This window comes from Ochotona curzoniae, unplaced genomic scaffold, assembly GCF_017591425.1.
Source record: "Ochotona curzoniae isolate NIBS_2020 unplaced genomic scaffold, NIBS_Ocur_1.0 contig_2294, whole genome shotgun sequence".
Classification (NCBI taxonomy): domain Eukaryota; kingdom Metazoa; phylum Chordata; class Mammalia; order Lagomorpha; family Ochotonidae; genus Ochotona; species Ochotona curzoniae.
This window is the reverse complement of record NW_024465405.1, coordinates 4,728,068-4,745,819: the sequence shown is the minus strand read 5'-3', so window position 1 is coordinate 4,745,819 and position 17,752 is coordinate 4,728,068. Positions and strand designations below refer to the sequence as shown.

General features: G+C 63.9%; 1 protein-coding gene across 1 annotated transcript; it reads left to right on the top strand.

Annotated features, from left to right (window-relative positions):
- The first annotated feature begins 498 nt into the window (after positions 1-498).
- Positions 499-6,887, top strand: RAB17 (RAB17, member RAS oncogene family). The gene is made up of 5 exons (XM_040972483.1): positions 499-655; positions 3,378-3,529; positions 4,188-4,313; positions 5,187-5,280; positions 6,472-6,887. Exons 1-5 carry the CDS (start codon positions 499-501, stop codon positions 6,594-6,596), a joined length of 654 nt encoding a protein of 217 aa, XP_040828417.1. The 3' UTR covers positions 6,597-6,887.
- The last annotated feature ends 10,865 nt before the right edge of the window (positions 6,888-17,752 follow it).

Here is a 17,752-nt window from a genome sequence, read left to right as displayed (position 1 = left end):
CAAGGACCTGGACCGTCACCGGCTGCCTGCATGTTCGCAGGAAGCCGGACTTGGGGAGTCCAGGCGGGACTCCAGCCCAGGCATTCTGCCCCACGGGATCTCTCACCCCCTTTCCAGGAAGGTTTTTGTACTTGAAGCTGTGACTTTGATTCCTGAACAGCCAAGAACAGCTCAGACACTTTGTGCTGTTGTGTAGGTTTCAGGTAAGCCCTATGTACACGTGTGAAGGAGGAGGGGTGGGGCTGAGGGCAGCGTGGAGCAGTGGACCTGGCCGCGGGGTTTGCTCTGGGCTGGCTGAGCACCCCCACTTTGGCCCTTGCCACAGGTCTGACAGTTCCTGCTCGCCACCGTTCAGAGATGGGGAGGGGTCTGGGTGCAGAGTGGAGCCAGTTCCGGGCAGGTGGCTCCGACTCAAGGTGCCTGCATGGCTGGGAAGCAGCCCCCTGGGGGGGCTGGTTGTGGTGATGGAGCCTCAGGGCCCGTGCTTCCATGCAGATCATGCAGCAGGTGGATGGGGCCCCACGGCCCCCCAAGGCCCAGGGCCAGCAGCATGTCTTCAAGGTGGTCCTCCTGGGCAGCAGCTCGGTGGGCAAGACCAGCCTGGCCCTTCGCTATGTGAAGAATGATTTCCAGAGTGTCCTGCCGACCGTGGGCTGTGAGTGACCGTCTGCTGGCTGCGTGGGGGAGGGGCAGACAGGGACCAGGTCCCCTGGCATCCTCGGGTGGCCCAACATATGTGTGGAAGGGACTGGGTGTGTGGTGGTCAGGTGGGCAACGGGAAATCCAGAGGACAGACTCAGGCCAGATTCCAGTCGGGGTCTGGGGGGTGCTGGGTCAGGGTCAGCGTCCTGGACCCCTGAGAGATTGTGGAGGAGGGGCTGAGTGGGGGCGGGGCAGTGGGTGGCTGGGGAGACTCTGTCCTCCTGGTGTGGCCCACCAGCAGGGGAGCTGGGGAGGGAAGACCCTCACCTGTGCTTGAAGCGATGGCTGCCCACTCCTCCCCAAGCCCCTCCCCTCGCTCCTGGGCACCAGAACAGTATACCCAGAGCAGGGAAACGCGGTGTGGTTTGTGCCAGGCCCCAGAGCTTCGGTACAAGTCCACTCACTCCTGGGATGCGCCCATTTCACAGCCAGGTGCAGTGCACATCTGTGGAAAGCAGAGGTCAGAGGTGGGGGCCTGGGCAAGCCCACAGGTGGATTGGGATTCAGGGTGGGAAGACATGGCAAGTTCAGCCACGGGGAGTGGCTCTCGGGGACCTCAGCCCAGGAAGGAATGGCTATGGTGGCCAGGCAGGGCTCATACCACGGGGGCCCCAGTGGGGAAGAGCCTGGTCTGTGTCCCGGAGCTGCCAGCTCCTCCTGGCAATGTCTGTTGGTGGCATGGTGACATCCGGTGCCTGTATGCACGCCAGCTGAGGGGAAGCCAGCTGGAGCCCAGAGCAGCGGGCTGTGGGGTGGCAGGGGAAGGAGATGGGTGCCCAGGCCGGTGTGGTGCCCTCGCCCTCCGAGCTGAGACCCCGCCTGGTATCCTGGAGCCCCCGTTCAGTACTGCAGACAGCGCCTGAGGGCCGACTCAGCTGCGGGCTGGACTGGAAGGATGGCAGAGCAGGACTGCAGGACGCACGTTGTAACAGCCTGACCCGGACTGCAGAGCAACCTCTCCTTAGTGCCTGCTCGTGGAGTTTTTGGCTTTTAAAGACTTGTTTACTTATTTTGAAACTCAAAGTTACAGTGAGAGACAGAAAGCGATTCTACATCCACTCTTCCATATGCCAGCTGGCGCATTAGCTAGGACTGGGTCGGGCTGAAGCCAGGAGCCTGGAGCTCACCAGGTCCCCCATGTGGGAGCTGGGGTCTGGATACTTGGCTTTCCCAGGCTATTAGCTGGGAGCTGGACTGGAAGCGGAACAGCAGGGACTCGAACCAGCATTCATATGGGATGCAGGCTTAACCCGCTATTCCACAGAGCCAGTGCCTGGGTCTGAGCTTAGGGTGGGGCTGGATGGACTCCTCCCACTGAGGCCCTTGCTGAGGAGGGAGTAGGGAGGACCCCAGCTTATGCCATGATACCTGTCACCTGCACCAGCGCATTTCAGGAATGGTGAGAACCGTGGAAAGGCAGAAACAGGGCAAAGGGTTTCTGATGAAGGAACAGAAGGAGCAGGGCGTTCTTCCGGATCAGAGCGTCAGGTGCACAGTGCCGGGCCTCCCTTCTGGGGGCATCTGTCACTTCCAGGCCCGACTGGTCACCTCCACGGTGGGAACACAAGCTCTTTCTCCCCAGGTCCGGTTACCAAGGGGCCGGGACGCTCAGACCCCACAGCCACAGGCAAGCGCAAGCGTTGCCTGCCACCTAGTGGTGGCACCGTGAAACACGAAACACGTGCAAATAGAGACCAGGAAGTGTGGGGCAGGGCTGAGGTGCTGGGCAGGGAGTGCAGGCACCGGACCGGAGTCCAGGTACCGTGAAGGAACAAGGGGACGGGACGGGGTGCCAGGCTCTGCGTTCCTCTCTTCTCTTGGATCCGAGCACCACCCCGGAACAGGTGCAGTCGGGCTGCGTGAGAGAAGCAGAAACCGATTTAGGAAGCGCCAGGTGACTTGAGGCCCTGCAGCCGACGGCTCTGCGTGCAAGGCTGGGCACAGCCTTCCCCTGCTCAGTCTATGTGTGGTGGCCTCGGAGCTGCAACCCTCTGTCCACCCACTGCCTTTTTCGACCTGAGTCCAGCTCCATGTCCTGGGCCTGCAGGAGTGCCGGTAGACGGCCCACCCCTGGATCTGCTGGGAACCACCCGATTCTCACTGCACTGCGGCAGGAGTCTCTGCCCAGCCCCATGCCTCGGTCTCCTTCCATGGTGGAGTGGCCAGGCCCCCAACCTCAGATCCTGTGCCTTTGAGGGGATGGGCATCTGTGGGGCTGGCGTGCAAGGGCATGAGAGATCGCTCAGGGTTGGGGGCACTCCTGAGTCCAGTGGTGAGGGTCTCCTAGGAAGAGAAGCCAGAGACAGAGGGGAGGGCAGCAGAAGTGGGGGCGGCATCCCTGGGGTGTGAGCCACAGCAGAAGCCAGAGGGAGCCCTGGAAGGGATCTTCCCCAGTGTGCCCAGGGAGGACAAAGCCTGCTGCCACCGGGAGCGGGCGGAGCACATCGGCTTTGCTTGAAACCACCTAGTTTGGGTGGCTCTGGGTTACTGGAGACCCCACATGGGCCACAGTGAGGGCCCTGGGCCACAGCCTCTGTGCCTGGCTCTCGGTGGTCACCCCAACCTTGGGAAGAGGTGCAGGCTGGTGGGGGAGTGCCGTCTGCCCTGCATGTCTGGCCCAGGGGTGGCTGGTGCCGACCGCCGCCAGCTGAGCCTTCCTGGGTTTCCGGCCGCAGGTGCTTTCTTCACGAAGGTGGTGGACGTGAGCACGGTGCCCGTGAAGCTGGAGATATGGGACACGGCTGGCCAGGAGAAGTACCACAGTGTCTGCCACCTCTACTTCCGGGGTGCCCACGCCGCGCTGCTGGTGTATGACATCGCGTGCAGGGTAGGGCTTGTCTGACGACCCCCAACTGCTGGCGGCCTCCCCTCGTCTTGGCTGAGGCAGCGGCACCTTGTTCTGTCAGCAGAGTTAGGGCCTCCGCCTTTGCAGGTGCTGCTTGCTTCCTCCAGGCAGCCCCCTCCACTGCTTCCCTGAAAGCTCACAGACACACCCATTCGGTGCGCACAAGCTGTGGTAGGGCGGAGGGGGTGCCTCACCTGGGCAGGTGCAGGGATGACGGGGGCCAGCCCGGGCACAGGGGGCAGCCATGGGCATGAGAGAGCAGAGTGGGTCCATGCAGGAGCGTGGAGCAGACCTCCCAGGGCTGGGAGCAGGCAGGGGCTCCGGGAGTACTGGGGTGCTCAGTCAGGTCAGAGTTTGGGGACCCCTCTCCTGCTCAATCAAAGGGTGCCTGGTGAAGGTCCAGCACTTCTCCACGAGCATTCCGTGGCCTCTGGTGTCCAGGGCTCTGTGCCGGGGTCACTGAAGGCCCAGGGGTGCTGCCCTGGCTGCATGAGCACCCAGCAGGGGCCCAGAGTGGCCGGAGCAGCCCATGTGGGCCGCTCCAGGGCCGCTATGGTGCCGTCCGTTTCTGTCTGGGAGTGGTTGGGGATTAGCACCGGCTGGCAGGCCCTGCTGACGCTCAGTTCTTGGTTTTTCTTAGAATTCCTTTCATCAGGCCCAGCGGTGGCTGGAGGACCTGGAGAAGGAGTTCCGTCCAGGAGAAGTGGTGGTGGCACTGGTTGGCAACAAGACGGACCTCAGCCTGCAGCGGGAGGTGGCCGCCCAGGTACTCCAAGGCCTGCGCACCGGCACAGACCCCACCTCCCCTCACCAGTGTCCACTCACACTCACAGCCTCACGCTGGCATGTGCGCACAGCCACGTGCCCAGCACCACAGGGCATCTCAGATGCTGTGATGACCACGCCTCTGCCCACACTCACCTGTGGATCCCACACATGAGCAGTCACAGCCTTGAAACACACGCACACACTATGCTTTAGTTTCCCTTTCTGCCATTATTTCTGGTTTTTCTGTTGGTGCATGGGGAAAGACCAGTACCCTCCCACATGCTGGACTCCCCTGCTAGCGGGCTGCAGGGGGTAGCCTGCACCTGGCACGGGGCGTGGGGCCCTGTCCTGGTCACCTGGTCGCCTGGTGGCCCTGGCTCACATGGACAGGGCAGCCCTTCCCACCCGTCCACTCCACACTGACGTACAAGGCTTTTCAGTTCTTTCACTTTGGGCTTAATTGCTTGTCAACCAAGAGTCCCATGGATTCCCTCCACCCCTGTGCTGGGGCCGAGCAAGGGCTGCCCAGCTGGACAGGCGGCTCTCCTGCAGAGAGAGCACGTGGCAAGGGTGCTGGGGACCCTGAGTGTGGAGCAAGCCCTCTGTTGGCATGTCCAGGAGGCAGGTGGGCACATGTGTGTGCACAAGAGGCTGTGTGCCTGCATTGGTGAGCGCAGAGGAGGGTGGGCGCGTCCTCAAACGTGTTGGGCAGGTGTTACACTTGTGCGTGTGTCCAGGTATGTATGGTATATGAAGATGGGGCACATGTATTTACACACAAGTGCCACAGGAATGGTGGTACACAAGGGCTAGAGGTCCCTGGCCTGGCAACCCTCTTACCCTAGACCCATGACTGAGGTTGTCCCCACAGGAGGGACAGGCACTGGCAGAGAGCAAAGGGCTGCTGTTCATGGAGTCCTCGGCCAAGCTCAACCAGCAGGTGGTGGAGATCTTCAATGCTGTGGGTGAGTGACAGGGCTGGGCAGAAGGATGGGGGCAGGGGGCCAGGGGGCAGGGAGACGGGGGCAGGGGGATGGGGGGCAGGGGGCCAGGGGGCAGGGAGACGGGGGCAGGGGGATGGGGGGCAGGGGGCCAGAGGGCCAGGGGGCAGGGGCAGGGGAATGGGGGTGGGTCGGGGGCAGGAGAGCAGGGGGATAGGGCAGGGGGCCAGGGGGCAGGGAGACGGGGGCAGGGGGATGGGGGGCAGGAGGATGGGGGCAGGAGGGCAGGAGGCCAGGGGGCAGGGAGACGGGGGGATGGGGGGCAGGGGGATGGGGGCAGGAGGGTAAGGGGATGGGGCAGGGGGCCAGGGGGCAGGGAGACGGGGGCAGGGGGATGGGGGCAGGAGGGCAGGGGATGGGGCAGGGGGCAGGGAGACAGGGGGCAGGGAGACGGGGGGGGCAGGGGGATGGGGGCAGGAGGGCAGGAGGCCAGGGGGCAGGGAGACGGGGGCAGGGGGATGGGGGGCAGGGAGACGGGGGCAGGGGGATGGGGGGCAGGGGGATGGGGCAGGGGGCCAGGGGGCAGGGAGACGGGGGCAGGGGGATGGGGGCAGGAGGGCAGGGGATGGGGCAGGGGGCAGGGAGACAGGGGGCAGGGAGACGGGGGGGGGCAGGGGGATGGGGGCAGGAGGGCAGGAGGCCAGGGAGCAGGGGCAGGGGAATGGGGGTGTGACGGGGCAGGATGGCAGGGGGACGTGGCAGGGGGCCAGGGGGAAGGGGGAAGAGGGTAGGGAGATAGGGGCAGGGGGATGGGGGCAGGAGGGCAGGGGGAGGGCAGGGGATGGGGCAGGGGGCAGGGGCTTGTGCTGCTGGAGGAGCCACAGGAGCTGCCTGGGGACAAGCCTGGGAATGCCCCAGGCAGCAAGCTGGGCACACCTGGCTGGGCTCTGGAGGTGCCCTGGTGCCTTGCTCCTGCGACTGGCATCTCCTGCCCTTGTCATTTTCTCTAAAAGCTCCTGTTCCTGTTGTCCCCCGCCCCCTGTGCCCCCTGTGCCCTCCCAGGCTGGTGGACTCCCAGCTGCCTTATCTAGGGACCCTGCAGACTGGGGCTGGGGTTGTGGCTGTGGGTGAATGTCAAGGAGGGGCGTGGGGATGGGGGCAGGCCTTCCCTCCCTGTCCTCACGCCCCTCCACCGTGTGCTTCTGTCTTTCACAGCCCGTGAGCTACTCGAGAGATCCAACGACAGGGAGGTACAGACCCAGCAGGACCAGCAGGGCCAGCAGGCGGCTGTCGTGCTCAACGAGAGGCCTGGCAGGCAGGCCGGGTGCTGTGCCCACTAAGGGGAACCTTCTAGAAGGCCTCCAGCAGCCCCCGACAGGGAGGCACTGACTGAACCACTGTGCATCACTGGTTTGCTGCTGAGCCCTGAAGTTGTGTGTGAGGAGGCCCTGCCTGAAGCCAGGGGGCATTGCTGGGGTGAGGGGTTGGTGTGGAAGAGCTGGGCAAAAGCTCTCCAGGGGATGTTGGCCCTACCTCCCCAGACACTGAGCCAGGTGACCTGCACCCACCAGGGCTCTGATGTAGGTAGGAGGATTGAACCAGCGGGTTCTGCAGGAGCGCTTTGCTCACGCTCCGGCTGGGGCAGGGCTGCTGGCCAGGGCTGAGCCCGCCTGTTCCTGCGGGTAGGAGAGACAGGGAAGCTGTCCTGGGGAAGGTGGGGCCTGGCAGGGGTGGCAGGGGATGGGGGTGTCGGTCCCCCCTTGCCTCTTTCCCCCCTGGGATTTGGAGGAGGGCCTAGGGCTCAGGCTCAGACAATGAGCCTGGCTCTCAGCAAGGGACACAGTGGGCATCTCTGTGCATGTTCTGGGGCCCTGGGTGGAGGGGGCAGAGGCCATGCCCCAGTGTGGCAGGGTACAGCTAGGTGAGGGAACAGGAGGGGGTCAGCGCGCTGGCACAGTAAGCACGGCTATTTGCCAGCTGATGGAAATTGATTATGCGCCAGTCAAGTTGACTGATTTGTAATGCACACCATCTGAGCTTCATGGCATATCCCTGCTGCTGGGCCTCAGTGGGAGCTTAACAACCCCTGGTTTGGGCCAAGTGGGGGCACTGGTTCCTGGGGTGCGGCAGGAGCTGCCGTTGCCAAGTGCGCTAATAATAAAGACTCTTCTTCCGTCCTGCCGTGGTGTGTGGTGCCATCTCCTCTCTGCAACCCCAGGACAGGAAGTTCCTCTGCAGGGTCCCACTTCCTGCCCTTGCAGTGAAAGCGATTGCACCCCACCCTGCCCTGTTGGGGCTCTGCACTCGCCACGTGGTGAGTCGAGGGGCTCCACAGGCAGTTCTGGGGTGACGCTGGTTTTGTCCTTGCCTCTGGCCTAAGATGAACAGGGGCACTTAAAAAAAAATTACGTGATGTGCACGTAGTTGATCAGGGTGGGAAGGATGCTGGGTTAGGGAAGTGGGTGTGATCATTGGTTCCAAGCTTTCTATTTCATCTTCCCACTTCTGGGGGGGAGGGGAGGGAGACAGGTGGAAAGGGCGACGGCCTCCCAACCATCCCAGGACCCCAGGATGGGGAAGGGTCACCAGCTGGCAGCGTCTGAGTAGGGCTGGGGACATCTCAATGGCTAGAGGGCGAGCTGGCTCCACGCAATGCCATTCCGGCCAGAGCCAGGCTGGTGTCTGGGAGGCAGGGAGGGAGGTTCCTGGGGTGCCCTTGAGTGTGACTTCTGTGTCTGCTGTGCTGGACGCTGGTCTGCCCACTGTGTGGGCATGCTGGGCCCCGACTTAGCCCCACCCTAAGCTGGAATCATCTGGGTGCCCTACATCTGACCCTGGGCCCTGGGAGATTCTGTCCCTCCCCAGTTGGTTGGGGAGGGCAGATGAATTGTCCAGGAAGGGTGGTCACCTGGGGCTGTAGCCCTGTGGGGTCCCTGGGCCAGGGCCAATGTCTGTCAAAGCCAGTGCTCCCCCTAGCATGTGTCCAGCAGAAAGGCGCAGTCCCTGCTGGGGCCACCAGGACATAGTCGGCACCTGCCCCCTTTGCTCCCACCCTCCTCCCCCAGCACACTGGGGGCCTGTCGGCACAGGGAGGTGATCCTGGGGTAGGGGGCTGCCGGCTGGGGCAGCACAGCCACAGGGGTCTTCCCCAGCCCCTGCCTGCCGCCTGGGAGCTGAGCCCACCCCTCTCAGGCTCGGTCTGTGCTCTCCTGTGCTGTTGTGTGGGTAGGAGCAGGGAGGTGTGGCGAGTCCTTCCCCTTCCCACTGGCAGCCAGGGGACAGAGCCTGTGCCCGGAGGTCCCTGCTTGGCCTGCCCTGTCCCAGTGGGGGCACGACTGAACAGTTCACACCCACAAAGCCCCGGTCTTTAGTAACACTACAGGTGAGACCATAGTCCAAGGTCCCGGGGCTGGGGCTTCCCTGGGTGAACTTGGGGTCAGAGCAACGTCGCAGCTCAGACCATGCCAGCAGGTGTGGGTGAGGAGCTTCTTGGAGCTCCCTGGTTGCCCAGCCCTCAAGGCCCTTGCCTTCCCCCGCCCCCGGCTGGCAAGGGCAGGCAGGGCTCCTTCCCTAAGTGCAGTGCTGTCTTGTTGAAGTCCTGTCCCCAGGGTCACGGTGCTGGGTGGGACCTGAGAGATGTGGGTGAAGCCCCGGCTGGCAAGGACAGGCAGGGCTCCTTCCCTAAGTGCAGTCCTGTCTTGTTGAAGTCCTGTCCCCAGGGTCACGGTGCTGGGTGGGACCTGGGAGATGTGGGTGAAGCCCCCGGCTGGCAAGGGCAGGCAGGGCTCCTTCCCTAAGTGCAGTCCTGTCTTGTTGAAGTCCTGTCCCCAGGGTCACGGTGCTGGGTGGGACCTGGGAGATGTGGGTGAAGCCCCCGGCTGGCAAGGGCAGGCAGGGCTCCTTCCCTAAGTGCAGTCCTGTCTTGTTGAAGTCCTGTCCCCAGGGTCACGGTGCTGGGTGGGACCTGGGAGATGTGGGTGAAGCTGTTCCGAGAAGAGATATTTAAAGTTTCTCTCCTCTGCGGGTGGGGGATGCCAGGAGAAGATGACCACCTGTTGCCCGCAGCTGATACCAGCTCTGTGGACGTGGGACCCTCCTGTGTCCTCACCTGTGGCATGGGTCACCTGGCAGGAGTCTTGCAGGACATGGTGGCCCCCACCTGTCTTCAGTCCTCTGTTTCTAGGAGTGGCATTGTGGGGGTCACTGTGCAGGTCTGAGCTTTTGAGGAGCTGCTCAGCTGCTTTCCTGGGCTGGACAGAGGCCTGGTGGGGTCCCCTCTGGCCCTGGGAGCAGGGCTGACTGCTGCAGGTACGCCTTCAGGACCCCGGGTTGGGAGGCACCCCAGGGGGGCTCAGGATATGAAGCTACCTTGGTGAGGCCCTGGTGGGAGCTCGGGTCCTGGTCCTGTACCTTCTGGGAGTGAGTGGCCAGGTGGGCCCCTGGAGAGCTGGGGTTGGGCTGGGTTGGGCTGGGTCTGGGCTGGGTCTGGGCTGGATCTGGGTTGGGTCTGTGCTGGGCTGTGCTGGGCTGGGCTGGGATGGGATGGGGCTGGGTCTGGGCTGGGTCTGGGCTGGGCTGGGCTGGGCTAGGAATGGGTCTGGGCTGGGCTAGGACTGGGTCCGGGCTGGGTCTGGGCTGGGTCTGGTCTGGGCTGGGCTAGGACTGGGTCTGGGCTGGGTCTGGGCTGGGTCTGGACTGGGTCTGGGCTGGGTCTGGTCTGGGCTGGGCTAGGACTGGGTCCGGGCTGGGTCTGGGCTGGGCTAGGACTGGGTCCGGGCTGGGTCTGGGCTGGGTCTGGGCTGGGCTGGGTCTGGACTGGGTCTGGGCTGGGTCTGGGCTGGGTCTGGGCTGGGTTCGGGCTGGGCTGGGCTAGGAATGGGTATGGGCTGGGTCTGGGCTGGGCTGGGTCTGGTCTGGGCTGGGCTGGGCTGGGTTCGGGCTGGGCTGGGCTAGGAATGGGTATGGGCTGGGTCTGGGCTGGGCTGGGTCTGGTCTGGTCTGGTCTGGGCTGGGCTGGGCTGGGATGGGGCTTGGCAGTGAGGAAGGAGCTCCTGAGCCCTTAAGATCCCCAGGCTCCTTCGTGTGTGTGTGTGTGTGTGTGTGTGTGTGTGTGCGTGTGCTGGGAGTGGGGAGGAGGCTCATTCATGCTTGTCAAGGGGATGGCCATGCGTGGGTGGGGCAGGGGACGTGGTGGTGGTGTGTTGCGAGATTCTTTGGACTTCTCTCTGTGGACTTCAAACTGCTCTTGAACAGCAAATCTGCAGAGGGGAGGCCAGGGGCCGAGAGGCCCAGTGCCTAGCCGCCTTCCTCTGGGAGTGACCGTGGCCAGTTCATGCACAGCCCAGGCACCCCTCCTGGGTGGCTGGGGTGGATGGAGGACCATGTGCTACAGGTGACCAAGGATGTGCCAGGTGACCTCGGCATCCTTGGAGCCCTGGCCTGCCTTTGCTTCTGGGCGGACCTCCACTTCCTCAGCAGGCAGTCACAGAAGTACAACTAACAAGGCCAGCGTTTTTATTAGAACTGCAAGGAGAGGAGCCTGGGGAGGAGGGGGCGGGGCCGGGCGGGGAAGGTGCCTGGAGGAGCTGCTGTCTTGGTCAGCTGTGCGATCATCTGGCCATCCGTGCTGGGAGGAGAGAAGCGGGCTGGCTGGTGTCGCAGACCACCCTTGGGCACGCCCCTTGGGGCAGCCCTCCTCCTGCCGAAGCGGCCCACTGGCCTGATCCTGCGGCTTGCGTACCAGGCGGGGTTGATGTCTGGGGCTGCAGAGGCAAGAGCAGTGGAGGGAGGCTGTGCTCACCCCCAGCTGGCTGCTGCCTGAGGGTCTCCACCACCCCCAGGGTGCCCTGGCAATGGGTGGCTCTCGGGAGCTGAGCTGTGGGATCAGGGCTCCCTTGCTGCCTCACCACCAGCCCTCCCAGGGGTCCTCGGCAGGAGTGTGCAGGGACATCGGGTAGGGCTGGGGGCCCGAGGCCTGGCCTGCCCAGCGTGTGGACACTCACTGCGGATCTCCATGGAGTGTTGCTGGGCCCTGCTGGCTGCCCCCCACAGGGCCAGGCTCAGCAGAAGCAGCAGGCACAGGAGCCAGGTCCCAGGCGACTTCATCCTCAGGCTGTTCGTCTGGGCCCTGGGCAGGTAGGAGCCTACAAGCGAGGGCACGTCTGGAAACAGAGGCGCGGGGAGCAGCGTCACACTCGGGGGTTGGGGAGGCGTCAAAACTGAGGCCTTGGGCCGTGTGAGTGTGTGTAAGCCTAGGGCCGTGTGAGTGTGTGTGAGCCTCGGGCCGTGTGAGTGTGTGAGCCTCGGGCCGTGTGAGTGTGTGTGAGCCTCGGGCCGTGTGAGTGTGTGTGAGCCTCGGGCCGTGTGAGTGTGTGTGAGCCTCGGGCCGTGTGAGTGTGTGTGAGCCTCTGGCCGTGTGAGTGTGGGTGAGCACGAGTGAGCCTCGGGCCGTGTGAGTGTGTGTGAGCCTAGGGCCGTGTGAGTGTGCGTGAGCACGAGTGAGCCTCAGGCCATGTGAGTGTGTGTGAGCCTCGGGCCATGTGTGTGTGAGCCTAGGGCCGTGTGAGTGTGCGTGAGCCTCGGGCCGTGTGAGTGTGTGTGAGCCTCAGGCCGTGTGAGTGCGTGTGAGCCTCGGGCCGTGTGAGTGTGCGTGAGCCTCGGGCCGTGTGAGTGTGTGTGAGCCTCGGGCCGTGTGAGTGTGTGTGAGCCTAGGGCCGTGTGAGTGTGTGTGAGCCTCAGGCCGTGTGAGTGTGCGTGAGCCTCGGGCCGTGTGAGTGTGTGAGCCTCGGGCCGTGTGAGTGTGTGTGAGCCTCGGGCCGTGTGAGTGTGTGTGAGCCTCAGGCCGTGTGAGTGTGTGTGAGCCTCGGGCCGTGTGTGTGTGTGTGAGCCTCAGGCCGTGTGAGTGTGCATGAGCCTCGGGCCGTGTGAGTGTGTGTGAGCCTCAGGCCGTGTGAGTGTGCGTGAGCCTTGGGCCGTGTGAGTGTGTGTGAGCCTCGGGCCGTGTGTGTGTGTGTGAGCCTCGGGCCGTGTGAGTGTGGGTAAGCCTAGGGCCGTGTGAGTGTGTATTCTGTACACATGTGTATGTGTGCCAGAATGTGCATGTGTGTGTCTTCCCCTGCTCCCTGCTGGGGTGGGATGGAGCCCCGAGGTGGTACCACCCTGCTGTTTGGCCATCCCTTGCCTCCCTGGGACCCCTCCTGTGCTCTCCATGGGATGACTGTGTGAGATGCCTGCTGCGTGTGGGCCTCAGCTGGGCTTGAACATGTCTGCTCTGTCCCTAGTGACTGCAAAGGGTCCCTCTTTGGAAGGCCCCCTGGTGCGGCAGGCAGGCCTCCCCGCACAGGTGCACACTGACCTGGGCAGGGCTGTCTGGGAGCAAGCGTGTTCTGGGAGGTGGGCGGGGGAGGGGTCAGCTCTGCTCCGAGGGGCTGCAGAGACGGTGCAGGGCTGGGGTGCTTGGGCCCAGCGTGTGGACGTCAGTCAACAGCCACGTCACGTCCTTTGTCCACAGCAAGCCCAGTCCTCGCGTGCACGAGCCGGCTCTCGTCTGCCGAGGTCCCCAAGGAGCCTGAAGTGGCTGAGGCATCATGAGGCAAGACGGCCATGGACGGAGCCAGGGGCCCAGGAAACCCTGTCCCGAGCCTCTGAGGTGTCCTTGGGGCACCATCAACAGAGGCCCAGAGCCCTGGCTGTTTGGGGCAGGGAGTCCTCTGCTGACCTGGGCTGCCCACCCTGCCCCAGAGCCCCATGGCAGTTCTTCATGAGGGCAGCTGGAACATCCAGCCCACCTCCGAGAGACTTCCTGGGGTGTCCCACAGAGGAGTGGGGTACCCCCAAAATAGCAAGTGGATAGGCCACAGTCTCCAGATGCATCCAAACGGGTTTGCCCGTGTGTCCCCTCACCTCTAGATGAGGGACCCAGCCAGGTGCAGGGCGTTCCAGAAGAGCCAGGCGTGCCTGGCTCCTGATCCCAATGGCCCTGTTGCCCTCAGAGGCCGAGAGCTGCTGGCTGCCCACCGGATGTTCTGGCTGTGCCTGGGCCGGAATGCCATGGGGCAATGCTCAACATCAGGGACCCCTCATAGGAGGTGATTGTGGGTGCAGGGACCCCGGATTGCTTGGTGCCCAGGAGATCAGGCAGGGCCCGTGGGAAGGCAGTGCCCGCCCATAGCCCCCCAGACCCAAGAGCTACTCACCGTGATCTGAGCGAGGAGAGGCTGCCTGGCCACCGGGGAGACCGTGGCCAGCACCGGCTCCCTCTTTATAAGCCCGGGAGGAAGCGGCGGTGCCTCCAGAGGCCCTCCCCATGTCCCCACATCCCCGGGAGGGGGTGGGCACCAGCAGCGGGCTTCTCTTCTCTCTTTTTGATGTGATCTGCTCCTTCCTGTGTTATTGGATTTCAATTGGGCCAAGTGGTTTTAAAGGACATTAAGCCCCCTTCGCTCTCGCCTTTGGGCGCCGGGCTGGCCGACTGCGGTCGATGACATGGCACGGGCACGTGTTCCGCCCTCGCCCCTGCATGCTGCAGGTCTCAAGGCACAAGGGCTGCCCCTTCCATGCCCTCCGCAGTCCCCACCGGCTCCCTGCGTCTGCTCCCTGCGAACCCCCTTCTCCTCCCGGTTTCCTGGGCTCACAACTCCTCAGGTAGTGTCTGACAAAACAATGCATCATCTTTATTACTGAAGACGTGGTCGAGGTTGGCAGGTTCGCCCTTAGGAGCAAAACACTCCTTGCACATTTGGGGAGAAGATGGGGCAGCCAAAGGGACAGGCAAACCCTAGAAGACTGGTGGCACCACTGATTCTCCACTGTCTCCCGGGGTGAGCTGGGTGGGTCTCCTCCCGGGGTGAGCTGGGGGGGTCTCCTCTCGGGTGACCTGCGTGGGTCTCCTCCCGCGGTGAGCTGGGTGGGTCTCCTCCCAGGGTGAGCTGGGTGGGTCTCCTCCCGGGGTGACCTGCGTGGGTCTCCTCCCGGGGTGAGCTGCGTGGGTCTCCTCCCGGGGTGACCTGCGTGGGTCTCCTCCCGGGGTGAGCTGGGTGGGTCTCCTCCCAGGGTGACCTGCGTGGGTCTCCTCCCGGGGTGAGCTGGGTGGGTCTCCTCCCGGGGTGAGCTGGGGGGGTCTCCTCCCGGGATGAGCTGGGTGGGTCTCCTCCCAGGGTGACCTGCGTGGGTCTCCTCCCGGGGTGAGCTGGGTGGGTCTCCTCCCAGGGTGAGCTGCGTGGGTCTCCTCCCGGGGTGAGCTGGGTGGGTCTCCTCCCAGGGTGACCTGCGTGGGTCTCCTCCCGGGGTGAGCTGGGTGGGTCTCCTCCCAGGGTGACCTGCGTGGGTCTCCTCCTGGGGTGAGCTGGGTGGGTCTCCTCCCGGGGTGAGCTGGGGGGGTCTCCTCCCGGGATGAGCTGGGTGGGTCTCCTCCCAGGGTGACCTGCGTGGGTCTCCTCCCGGGGTGAGCTGGGTGGGTCTCCTCCCAGGGTGAGCTGCGTGGGTCTCCTCCCGGGGTGAGCTGGGTGGGTCTCCTCCCGGGGTGAGCTGGGGGGGTCTCCTCCCGGGGTGAGCTGGGTGGGTCTCCTCCCGGGATGAGCTGGGTGGGTCTCCTCCCGGGGTGAGCTGGGTGGGTCTCCTCCCGGGATGAGCTGGGTGGGTCTCCTCCCGGGGTGAGCTGGGTGGGTCTGCTCCCGGGGTGAGCTGGGGGGGTCACCCTGAGCTGTCCTGTAGCATCCCCAGTTCATCCAGCTCCCTCACTACTACCTTGCAGATAGTTGGCGTACTGCATTCTGCCGAGGAGCGTGGCCCCCGGACCCTCCCCCAGGTACTCAAATAGCTCCTCCTGCAGGAAGGAAACAGGATCTGCTCCCCTGGGGGAAGCTGCCCTGCAAACCTGCACCCTTCCGGAGCCTTCTTCCTCATTTGACTGCTGGCGGGTTTAGTGTCACTCCATGGAGAATGGCGAGGCTGGCGCCGCCCATCACGGCAGGAACATGCCGGTCTTGGCAGAGATGGAAGTTGAAGCCTGAGAAGTGCCGGGGACAGCTGGAGTGCAGGGGCCCTAAAGGAGGGACGCAGGTTGGCATCTGTGAGAGGGCTGGAGAACCGTCACTGGCGCCTGGGTCCTGGACTCCCTCAAGTCACTGGTGAGGGTGACAGTCCTGTGGCGAGTCTGATGGCCGGGGCCGCTGTGCCGTTGTGTGGAGTGGTTCTGCCTCGGTCAAGGTGTGAATGCAGAGGCAGGAGGTGGTCTGGGTGTTGAGCCGCAGTCCGCCCCTCCGCACCCCACAGTACCATTAGAGGTCCTGGCACCATGGAGGTGTTGTGTTGGCAGGTAGGAACCAGCTCCGTGGGGCGGATGGCCCTGCTCCTGCCGTGCCTTGTATGCCTTCCTCCGGAGAGGACCCAGGTCTGTGGCTTCCATGTCACCCAGAGCTCTTCCCCACATCATGTTCCACGGGTCGGGATGGGGAGAGCCAGGAGCCCTGGGTCCAGCTTTGGCTGGTCAGCTTGTCGCGTGAGATGTATTGTGGTCTCACGAGTGCCCAGGTATACCAACTTGATCCCGAACAGGAAAGTCCCTTCCCTGGGGGTAGTGCAGAGGTCACGGGCGCCTGGCAGTGGTGCAGCTCATTTGTCCTCACTGTGGTCATGGTTTGGGACATGCGGTCTCTTCATGCGGTGCGCCAAACCATAGTCTTGTACAGCAAAAAATGGGTTGGGACACGCCCAGCTGTATCTCTGGATTTATTTAGACTAATGTCTGATGGAGAAGACGATGAGTAATGGGGCACACTGCCCGCTGCCGTCAGCACCCCCTTCTCGGTCCCCTCTGCTTTGCCTTGGACCTGGAGCTCTGTCCAGCTCTCTGAAAGACTGGCATTCCGTGGGGTGATGAGAGGGGTGCACGGCTCTGGACTGAGACCCAGGTGCACCGAGCTGGGCGTCCTGGGGGCGTGGGAGGTTCCGTGTCCAGTCACATGCAGGTGCAGGGTTGCGGAGAACAGCCTGGGAGGTGAGCTCAGGTGGGCATTGGTGTGTGTGGGGGGGTGCAGGTGCGGGGAGGGACACTTTGTACAGGAGTTAGGAGGGCACCTGCAAGGCTGCATCACAGCGCCTCCTGCAGGCTGCGAAGGTGGGTGCAGCTGTGTGAAGGTGAGTTCAGGGTCTGGGCAGAGGGGCTTGCAGATGCCACGAGGGGCACTTTGTCTACTCGGCTTGCTGGTCTGTGGGCAACCAGGGACTCCCACCTGAGCATGCTGTGTCTCTGCCTGGACAAGGCATTCTCAGGCAGCTCTGGGGACCCGAGGGGCCTGGTCGCAGCTGGCCAAGGTCAGCCCTGGTGACTTGCGTCACTGAACTGAAGTGGCCACAACCTGGCACAGGAGAAGTGGTGTGGCTGGCCTTCTGGAAGGCTGGGTACGCGGGAGCGAGCATCAGCTGCACTGGTGTGTCTAAGTGGCAGGTTCCTCAGAGCAGGAGTGCACACAGCATGGGGTGTCCCTCCGAAGAGACTGTGGTCTGCTTTTCAAGCCACTTCCTGCAGCCCCCACCCACCACGCCCAGCAGCGCGCCTTCTCGCCAGCCCAGGGAACACTGTGTCTTGGGCAGTTGGTACAGGAGTAAGGCTGGCCTCACATGCAGCCCCTGACTTCCTGGTGAGGTGAGTGCAGGACGAAGAAGTGCTGTGTGCAGGGTGGGAGAGGGCAGGGTGTTAGGGCCACACTGTCCAGGGGTCACCTGAGGTCAGAAAGGCCCAGGACCTTTTGTGCTCAGAGTCTTGGGAGGGACCACTTCTGCAGAGCCTCGAGGTGGGTTCTGGCCCTGCCCTTGTCTGTCAGCTATGGGCCTTGCTGCAGCAGCCGCGGGGCCCTCACCCCCATGCCCTGCCCAGGTTGTTGCTTCCTGGCCCCTGCTCCTGGAAGCAAGTGCAGCCTGTGGCTTTGGCTGAGCTGGACTCCTGATGGGACGGAGAGGGAACGGTGCCTGCACTGCATGTATGACTCCTGCTCTGTGCACGCCGGCAGCTGCCTGTGTGTGACCACTGCACACGCACTCCGACACCTGGGAGGCTGGGTCCTCGCACCCATGAAACCAAGGGGCGGAGCTGTGGGGACAGGGACCAACAGGAGTGGGGCTGGTCCCGCCCTCTACATGGAAGCCAGTGAGTGCTCTGCCGTCTCCTGAAGATGCAGGCGCACCTGCCTCCCAGCAAGGCACTCTGGGAGGGGACCCTCAGCTGCTCTCCAGACAGGCGGGAGGCACCCAACATCATCACCCCTAGAGACACCGGATTCTGCTGTGATGAGTGGCAGGACGGAGCGGGGAGGTCTCTCCTGCCAGCCGCTGCCCAGCCGCTGCCCAGCAGGCCCCTGCACCCCAGCTCCCCCACGCTCCCCCGGCTGCTGGGTAGTTTTTGGGGTGCATCTGGGAGCAGGGGCATCTCTTTTCCTCATTTCCAGGCACCCCGGGAACAGACACGAGGCTGAGCTCCCTCGAGTTGCCTCTTGTCCAC